Consider the following 10,221-nt stretch of genomic DNA (forward strand, 5'->3'; position numbering starts at 1 on the left):
AAAATGGGTTTCCAGATCACAAGCAAAAGAGGGTTGTATTGGGGTACTATAACCATGGTTAGGTAGATGGGGGCCCCGAACAGGTTACATTTTAATAGATCTCAGCCTTTAAAAATGTAATAGGGACCTGCAAGTGGCCAATCCCAGTCATCTTAAAGTATGGTGGGTACATATTATTTTGAATATCTGTTTTATCAGATCAGCTAATTTGTATATCAGCAGCCCTCCCTTTTGAGGGAAATTAGACAAAACTGTTAGTAGGTTGTACTGATGGATCAAACCAACTCTAACTACTAAACCCTAAGGCTCGCTAAACCTAACCTTCGCTAACCCTAGCACTCCCTAGCCCTAACCCTAATAATGCTTGCTAGCCCTAACCCAAACCCTTGCTAACCCTAACGCTCGCTAGCCCTAACCCTAATGCTTGCTAACCCTATCCCTAACGCTCGCTGACCCTAATGCTTGCTAACCCTATCCCTAACGCCCGCTAGCCCTAACCCTAATAATGCTTGCTAGCCCTAACCCAAACCCTTGCTAACCCTAACGCTCGCTAGCCCTAACCCTAATGCTTGCTAACCCTATCCCTAACGCTCGCTGACCCTAATGCTTGCTAACCCTATCCCTAACGCTCGCTAACCCTGGCCCTAATGCTTGCTAACGCCCGCTAGCCCTAACGCTCGCTAGCCCTAACCCTAATGCTTGCTAACCCTATCCCTAACGCTCGCTAACCCTAATGCTTGCTAACCCTATCCCTAACGCTCGCTAACCCTAACGCTCGCTAGCCCTGACCCTAATGCTTGCTAACCCTATCCCTAACGCCCGCTAGCCCTAACCCTAACGCTTGCTAACCCTATCCCTAACGCTCGCTAGCCCTAACCCTAACGCTCACTAGCCCTAATCCTATCGCTCCCTAACCATAACGCTCGCTAACCCTAGCCCTAACACTTGCTAGCCCTAACACTCGCTAACCCTAGCCCTAACCCCAACGCTCGCTAACCCTAGCCCTAACACTCGCTAGCCCTAACCCCAACGCTTGCTAGCCCTAACGCTCGCTAGCCCTAACACTCGCTAACCCTAGCCCTAACCCCAACGCTCGCTAACCCTAGCCCTAACGCTCGCTAACCCTAGCCCTAACCTTAGGACAAAAGTGTTAACTTCCATAGGATAGGCAAGGGCAGGTGTACACCGCCAACTGAAATAAGCCAAGGTAACACAGACTGGTTGTGACAGTAGTTACCTCTGTAGCATCATTTAGCCCGAGGCGAGGCAGGAGGGTTTGGGACTGCTGGTGGTGCACGTTCAGGAGGGGGGGTGTAAGGTTTTAGCAACCTGGGACGCTCTGGCCGGAAAGGGGGTGGCAGGCACACACGTGTCCTGATGAGATGCCTCCTGATGGACGGCAGCGCTATTTAAGACCCCCCCCAATGTCATCACTGGATCTGTCTCCTGGTCTCTGCTCCGAATTTGGTGGGAGGCTCCACTAGGCTCCTCTAAACTTCACAGTACCCTGACTCTGATCTTTTTCGAGAGCTCATGTAGTATATGAAAGAACACATCCCCAGCATCCCTTTATAAAAATGCCTGCTCCTCCCTGCTAGCCATCGGGTGCTGCAGACTTTGGCTGAGCACTCTGCTAATCAATTGCCCGAGCATGCAAGTAACGGGATGCCAGGGATGTGTTCTTTCATATAATGTTTGGAAACAAAATAATTGATGGCAAAGAAAGCTAATAGCCGTGAATGGCGGGCAATGACAATACGCCGCTTGTTCATAGAGTGTTTTTTTAGGGGTGCACCGATACCAGTTTTTCGGTATCTGGTACAAGTACCAATATTTATTTTTTCCGGTACTCGGCGATACTGAATACCGATACCAGAAGTCTGGTAGCCTGGCTGCGTGTAATGACCAGGTGACAAGAAAGCAGAGAGCTGGCTTTATGGCCAATCAGGAAGCCAGTGGGGCGGGTAATGACTCGCCGCCTGGCTTCCTCATTGGCCACCTTCCCGACCAATCAGGAAGCTGGGTGGCGACCAATCAGGAAGCTGAAATGGCCGGGAAGCTTCCCGGGCAAAGTGTAATGACTCGCCGCCCGGCTTCATGATACCAGACGTTCCAGTATCAGGATAGGCATCGGGAGCATTACCCAAACTAGTATCGGTGCATCCCTAGTGTTTTTTCTGTCTGAACTCTGTAAGGATGAAATCCTTCCCACTGATGTAACTAGTGTGAAGCAGTTCTTCAGTTTGGGTCTGATGGAGGGATTCTATTGGCTAATGATGTGTGTCCTCTTCAGGAGTTGTTACATGACAAGCAGCTGTCCCGGCTGGAGAAGGAGTGTAAGGAGCTCAGAGAGAAGTTGCAGAGCGAGGCGGCACAGAACAAGGCCCTGCAGACCCAAATAAATGAGGACAAGAGAAGACATGCAGTGACGGATTGTAAGGTGAGACACAATATAACAGCACAAGATGTAAGCAAGCCACGTACAGTATGTATGCATTATTGATTAAAGATCCTGGCACTATTTTGAATTCCCAAACCAAAGCCATGCCTGCCAAGAAAAGGTTTTATACTTCCCCTCCAGCTGCCAATATTCGCTGCCTGCCTTCAGATGCCATGTTGCCTGAAAAATGTTCTGCAGCTCGCACTTCTGGGTGTGTCAGATGCATAGTCCCTCAGTGCAAACTGTGGTTCCTTCCCACAACCTGTGTCTCATTTGTGTCATGTAGTGATGCAGGGACAAAGAAGCATCCACAGCATGCAGAGGGGTACCATCTGCCACACTCAGTGGGATGCAGACGATGTTTTTAGTCAGGCAGGGTTATCCTTAATGAAGCAGCCTGAGGTGGTATCTCATTGGGGATCGGCCAGGTGGTGGCGGGGCGGCGCGGGGACGGCCACAGCATCCCAGGTTGCCAAGGGGTCTTAGCAACCTGTGATGATCTGTGCGGTGCGGCTTCCCATCCAGCTCACTAACGCCACTGGTTACCACCAGGAGCTGAGCAGGGAGAACCTGGCTTGGGACCCACTAAGCTCCTGGGAACTAGTGACATCAATGAACTGGGCGGGATGCCGCATAGAACCACTGACAGTGCGGTCTGGTCCACCCCCCCCTTTGAAGGACAAATCAGCTATGCACGCCCCCCTCCTCTTCCCATAGCCTGTATCTGTAACAAACAGCAAGGGTTTATGAAGGTGGATACCCAACAAGAACATGCAATCACCTTAGAAAGAGGCGTACACTATGGATGGGTTCGGTCTCCTCTGCTGTTCAGTATCTATACAGATGAAGCTTTTCAAAGTATTAATGGAGTTGTTGAAATTCCACCAAAAGAATCCACGAATATACTGGAAATAAGATGTGCAGGCGACATAGTTTTGTTTGAAGAATTTCAGGAAGACCTTAACCACGTACCTAATGAAATAACAGATAAGGGCAAGGAAGTCTCCATCCAAATAAACACTGAAAAGACAAAAAGCATGGGCTGTAACCAACAAAGGACACAAAGAAGTAAAACTAATGCTTGAAAACATAACAATAGAACAAGTAACCAACTTTCAATCCCTTGGAATATAGATTAACGAAAACATGAAGAATGGAGTTGACCTCAGACCTGGAATTGCCAATGCCAGACAAAGTTTCTGGAGAAGCAAAAAGCTTATGAGGAACAATTTCCCTCTAAGCACAAGGAACAAAATCTCTACGAATGCAAGTCTGGTCGGTTCTTAGGTATGGAGCAGAAACATTTTTCACTCACAATGTCTCTAAAAGAAAAGATCACAAGTTCTGAACTCTGGTGCTACAGTAGGATCTTACAAATCAGCTGGATGGACGTGACTGAGTGGTGTAGTGGTTAGCGCCTTGTAGCACTGGGGGTCCCTGGTTCGAATCCGGGCCAGGACACTATCTGCAAGGAGTTTGCGTGTTCTCCCTGTGCTTGGGTGGGTTTCCTCCGGTACTCCGGTTTCCTCCCACACTCCAAAGACATGCTGGAGGGTTAATTGGCTCCTGTCTAAATTGGCCCTCTATGCATGCATGTGAGATAGGAACCTTAGATTGTAAGCTCCTTAAGGGCAGGGACTGATGTGTATGTGCAACTATGTAAAGTGCTGCGTAAATTTGTCGGCGCTATATAAATACCAATCGAATGAAGAGCTGCGGAGCATCAGTGAAGCAAAACCATTTCTATTGGAAGGTATATTGAAGAGAAAATGCCAATTTATTGGCCATATTGCTGGGAAACCAGGCTGGAGAGGGGCTATGAAAGAATGTGAAGGAGAGCAAGATAAAGGGAGAAGAGCATGGTGGATGGAGGGCATCCAGGAAATGAACATGATGGAAGGAAGTGAACATGGTGGATGGATGGCATCCAGGAAGTGATCATGGCAGATGGATCGCATCCAGGAAGTGATCATGGTGGATGGATGGCATACAAAAGTGAACATGGTGGATGGATGACATCCAGGATGTGATCATGGCGGATGGATGGCATACAGGAAGTGAACATGGTGGATGGATGGCATTCAGGAAGTGAGTATGGTGGATGGAGGACAATCAGGAAGTGAGCAAGGTGGATGGAGGACATTCAGAAAGTGAGCATGGTGGATGGAGGACATCCAGGAAGTGAACATGGTGGATGAATGGCATCCAGGAAATAAACATGGTGGATGGAGGACATCCAGGAAGTGAACATGGTGGATGGAGGGCATTCAGGAAGTGAGTATGGTGGATGGAGGACAATCAGGAAGTGAGCAAGGTGGATGGAGGACATTCAGAAAGTGAGCATGGTGGATGGAGGACATTCAGAAAGTGAGCATGGTGGATGGAGGACATTCAGAAAGTGAGCATGGTGGATGGAGGACATTCAGGAAGTGAGCATGGTGGATGGAGGACATTCAGAAAGTGAGCATGGTGGATGGAGGACATTCAGAAAGTGAGCATGATGGATGGAGGACATTGAGGAAATGAACATGGTGGATGGAGAACATCCAGGAAATGAACATGGTGGGTTAAGGATCCAGGAAATGAACATGGTGGATGGATGGAGAAGGGCCTTCTCATATAGATGTATATGTGGTCAGTGGAGAAGGGCCTTCTCATATTGATGTATAGGTGGTCAGTGGAGAAGGGCCTTCTCATATAGATGTATATGTGGTTAATGGAGAAGGGCCTTCTCATTAAAATGTATAGGTGGTCAGTGGAGAAGGGCCTTCTCATATAGATGTATATGTGGTTAGTGGAGAAGGACCTTCTCATTAAAATGTATAGGTGGTCAGTCGAGAAGGGCCTTCTCTTATAGATGTATATGTGGTTAGTGGAGAAGGGCCTTCTCATTAAAATGTATAGGTGGTCAGTGGAGAAGGGCCTTCTTATGTAGATGTATAGGTGGTTAGTGGAGAAGGGCCTTCTTATGTAGATGTATAGGTGGTCAGTGGAGAAGGGCCTCCTCCTATAGATGAGGAGGTGGTCAGTGGAGAAGGGACATCTTAGATTGGTGCTCATGGAAAAAAATGTGTACTTTACAGATAGCTAATAATATAATTGGTGTCAGTGGTTACTTATTAGAGAGGCGGAAACTGTTCAATGTTCCCTAAAAACCTCTGGAGGAACCCTGGTTGAGAAAGGCTGCTATAGTTTCTCAGAAAGATGGAATTGCACATTATTTTGAGTTACCCTTCACCTGTTTCCTATTAGAATAAAGAAGAAGTGATGGCAGTACGGCTGAGAGAAGCAGAAAGCATGGCTGCCGTGGCTGAGATGCGTCAGCGGATAGCCGATCTGGAGATTCAGGTGGGACTTTTATATGATAAGCCGTCTTTAGATATCTCATCATTTTTTTCCCCATTTTCACCAGATCATAGACCTAGGACCTAGGATCTCTCATTCACAAATGATTCACCCAGTGAACCTGACACAGATTCTAATCCCTCTCCATTTTATCCAACACTAAAATAAAATGTGGGGTGCCTGGGTATGTTCCCTTTGTTCTGGGGGTATAAATGTTGGCGAATGTGCCTTGTATGGTTGGGAAGTCCAGTTAAACGTGACCAACTACCACCAGCTGTACCGTGACTTGGATAAATGAGATCCTTCAGACATACATACAGGTTACCTAACCTGCCTGATGGACTTCTGACAAGATCTTTTATGACTGCTCACATACTATACACACGGTGACATCCATCTACTGTATAGCTTGAGTCTTTTTTTCTCATGCCTCATTCACACAGATTTCTCCCACATGCCATAATCTCATTTATGAAATTCTCTGGACTTTACCTTTCAGAAAGAAGAAGGGATGATACAGGGAAAACTAAAAGATTCAGACTCCTCGCAGTACATCCGGGAACTGAAGGATCACATTGAAGAGCTGAGGCATGAGGTAAGCCCTTCAAGAAACCTCCTCAGTGGAAGTCGATGGGACTGAGGCATTTGGCAGATACTGGATCCCTATCCCGTGTATACCATCCTGCATACGCTTCTGTGTGAGAAAGATTTGAGTGCTGCTTTACAAGTTCAAGTTGTGTAGCCACCTTGCCCTAAGCAGGAGTGTCTCATCAAAGTTAGCGTTCCCTGGCTGTGTCCAGCTGGTGGTGAATTGATAGATTCTTCTGGATTCACTTGGTGGTTTCCCTAAACCTGGTTAAGACTGACTGCTCCTGCCTGCCACCAGCGAGTGTCTCTGGTAATAGAGTTGGGAGGGCCAGTAATGCCAGGTTGTGAATCTTTTTATTTTTTTCGCTAGCCAACACTAGGAGTTTTGTTACCAGTGGTACATGATGGGGAAGGGTATAAATATTGAGGTGAACCATGGTCGGAGATCTTTTGGTCTTTAGTCCTTCCCAGGTCCTGGGCATGGGGAGGGGCTTTGCTAGTTCTGCTGTCCTGCTAGGCCTGATGCCTAGGTTAGGCCTACATGTATGTGGAAGATAGACCTAGAGCTGGGTCTCATGCTTGCCCCAGGTACAAGGAGAGCCTTACTCAAGTTGGAGTGCCAGAGGAGAAGTTCTGCTGCTGGAACCCTGCAGGGAATGTGGCGACTGACTTAGGAGAAAGCCTTCTATTCACGAGCTGCTGAATTACAGAAGTGTTGGTCTCGGCTTGAAGGTCTTCATTCTGTAAAGCTCGGAGTGGAGTATCTGGGTATCTTACCCCTCTGTCCATTTGAGCAATTTGGTGACTGGTGCCCAACTTGTATTCACACCCCACAACCAGCCAAAGACTTACCCCTGAAGTGAAATACTAGCCCACCGTGCTTGGGTCTCTCCCCCGCCTCTGGGGGTCATGGGGGTACTGCATACGCGTAGCAGATGAGCAGTAATTGTCTCTTCAAAGCAGCAACAATTTTGAGTATTGGTTGCAAAGTTTTTCCAGCCTGCTTAGAAGTGTCATGCTGGGATGCAACCATAAAAAAACAGTGCGTGCCAAGCAGTGGAAACAATTATTCTTAAAGCGACATTAAACCCTCAGATTTTTTAACATAAAACAATACTGTAATGTGCGCCTTACTGTAATTCATGGTTGTTTCCCTTCTCTTTGCTGCTCTTCCTTTTAAATCCGTATCTCTTCTCATGCTGGGTAGAACTTCTGTTTTGCAGCAGACTGCCTTGTCTCTGGAATGGATACTTGGTGTCTGTGTGAAGGTTCACAACCTGAGCCAGCACTACAGGAAGAGGCACTCAGCTGCAAAGGTAAGTTCTCCCCACGCATGAGAAGACATGAGGATTTAAAAGGAAGAGCAGCAAAGAGAAGGGAAACAACAATTAATCTTATATAATCCCTAATATACATTAAAAATAAAAATAAATAAATAGTAAGGGTGGAATAAAATAATGTCTTCCATGAGTGGGTATGCAACCATGTGCAATGTATGCGTTCCTTGAACATGCGTTCGAGGGGGAATACAATTGTGCTAGATGTGAGCGAGTTACAAGAAGAAATCTTCTAAGCAACTGTTTGTGCTCAGCAGTCATTTTGCGAGTAAGCAATCAATGGATCTTCTTGTCACTAATGAAAGCTCTGTTGGAATTGAGCTTGTATCACAAGAAACCAATGTGCACTCATCAGACACAACCTATCAGGTTTCACAGTATTCCCGGCTGTAGACATAGGGAGATCGGATGGGCAGTCTGACCCTCTGCTGTCACATGAGCATTTGCAGTTGGCTAGCAGTTTTACCGAATTGATTTTTCCTCCCCAGGAGCGACTGGCTGACTGCTATCTGCAGCAACTATAGTGATCTGAGTGCAGTCTTATCCAAACAAAAATGGACAGGTCAGGTGACGATCATCTTAGTGAGTAGCCAGCTTAAAGAAACCTGGTTGGGAATATTCCATTCACCTAAAAGATCCACCTGCAAAAGAAGAGAGTAAAAAATTCTTCCACTTTGCGCACAGTGGTTCCTCTCACCGACCTCCATGTCCCTACTGTGTCCTACAGTGGCTTGGAGATAGGTGGAAGTAGGGATGCACCAATATTGTTTCTTCGGTATCGAGTACGAGTACCGATATTTTTTTTTTCCTGTACTCACCGATACCGAATACCGATACCGGAAGTCCCATTAAGGAAGCCAGGCGGCGTGTAATGACTTGCCACCCGGCTTCCTGATAAGCAGGGAAGCCGTCTCCATGCTTCCTCGTCACCAGGTGACAAGGAAGCATGGAGCCGGCATTCTGGCCAATCAGAAAGCCGGGGGCGGGTAATGACTCGCCATCTGGCTTCCTGATTGGCCAGCCTCCCCGACCAATCAGGAAGGTACAACAGCAAAACGTTTCCCAGCACACTCACCAGCCAGCCTGCAAAAAAACGTGTCTCACCGCTAAGGTTAAAAACAGAAGTTTAGATGCACGTCTTCTGGAGAAAATGTGAAATCGGGAAGGTAGGCGCCAAGTCATTACACGCTGCCCTGCTTCCTGATTGTCCGGGAAGCCGGCTCCAAGCTTCCTCACCATCAAGTGACAAAGGAGCATGGCGCCAGCTTCCCGGTCAATTCCTGATACCGGAAGCTCAGGTATCGGGCTAGGCATCAGAGCATTTTGGTGAGTACGAGCACTCGCCCAAATATTCGGCATCGGCACCGATACTAGTATTGGTATTGGTGCATCTCTAGGTGGAAGGATCCACCACGTGGCAAGAGACACACAGCAGACCAGTAATCTCAGAAGTGTTTGTTTCTGAATGGACTTCAGATTTCTCTTCTACGGAGCGGCATTTGGCAGGACAGGCGGTGGGAGAGGTAAGTATTTACTTTGTTCCTTTGCAGGGAGAGATTTTTGGACAATTTTATTTTCCTAAAAAAAAATAATTGCTTTAAAGGATGAGTGCAACTTGCCCCTTATCCCTGGCCTAACCCCCCCCCCCCCACACACACACACACAAAGATGCAAACCTACTTTAATCAGGAGTATTCGTGATCTGAAAAATTGTTTACCTTGAACGCTGCAAATATAAACTGTTTTTGATGGCTCTTCAATCTCCACAGATTCTCCTTCATCGAGGTCACAAACCTTATTCTGACCAAATAGCCTTCGATGAACTGAACCTCTCCTCCCACTCAGGACGAGAGGATGAAGACTCGCTTCCTTCCTCAGATGAAGAGCTTCTTTCTCGCCCTCTGGGAGCTTTGCAAGACGCCCTCTATCCTCATTCACCCCACAAGTCCTGTTTCTTACGGCCCCTGAGAAATTCCGTCAGCTCTGACAGTGAAGAAGGGGTAGAAACCAATGGAGCCACTTCTGATACACCCCCTGAGCCTGCAGAAGAGGAATAACACAGGGCAGAAGGCAGGCTGACGCTCATAAGGAGGCCATCCATGTTGGGATCTCCTTTGATGCTGTGGAAAGACTGATGCCTTGAAAACAGAAGGAGCTTTGATGTTCCTTGCTGTATAAGCAACCTTAGGGTACGTCATGGGTGTTTTAACTGCTCCAAATCTCCCCACCAAGGGAAAAGAAGACACTCCTAATAACGAGTACTGCAACCCGTGCTCAACTGTAGCAAGGGAGTCTGGGAAACGGACCGAAAAGGGTCCTACTGATATTCTTGAGATAATTCTGTACAGTGTTTTATTTTCACATTTAACACTAACCTGAAAGGCAAATCAACACTGTTTATAAGCTTTACATCCACAGAACACTAACCAGCACGTCTACTGGAGGTAAGCAGGGGCCAACTGGAATCTAACCCAGATTAACACGCAAGACTTTCCAGGTCTGCTATTTCAG

The 10,221-nt window shown here is 47.2% G+C and overlaps 1 protein-coding gene across 1 annotated transcript in view; it reads left to right on the forward strand.

Annotated features, from left to right (window-relative positions):
• EVI5L (ecotropic viral integration site 5 like) overlaps positions 1 to 9,788 on the forward strand; it is a 61,117-nt gene extending 51,329 nt beyond the window's left edge. The window contains exons 17-20 of the mRNA XM_018560830.1: positions 2,294 to 2,440; positions 5,693 to 5,788; positions 6,285 to 6,380; positions 9,480 to 9,788. Of these exons, the coding sequence (XP_018416332.1) occupies positions 2,294 to 2,440; positions 5,693 to 5,788; positions 6,285 to 6,380; positions 9,480 to 9,767 (627 nt within the window). The 3' untranslated portion in view covers positions 9,768 to 9,788. The remainder of the gene's footprint in view (positions 1 to 2,293; positions 2,441 to 5,692; positions 5,789 to 6,284; positions 6,381 to 9,479) is intronic.
• Positions 9,789 to 10,221: the final 433 nt, after the last annotated feature.

The sequence above is a fragment of the Nanorana parkeri genome, unplaced genomic scaffold (assembly GCF_000935625.1).
Source record: "Nanorana parkeri isolate BGI_ZX_2015 unplaced genomic scaffold, ASM93562v1 scaffold479, whole genome shotgun sequence".
Taxonomy (NCBI): domain Eukaryota; kingdom Metazoa; phylum Chordata; class Amphibia; order Anura; family Dicroglossidae; genus Nanorana; species Nanorana parkeri.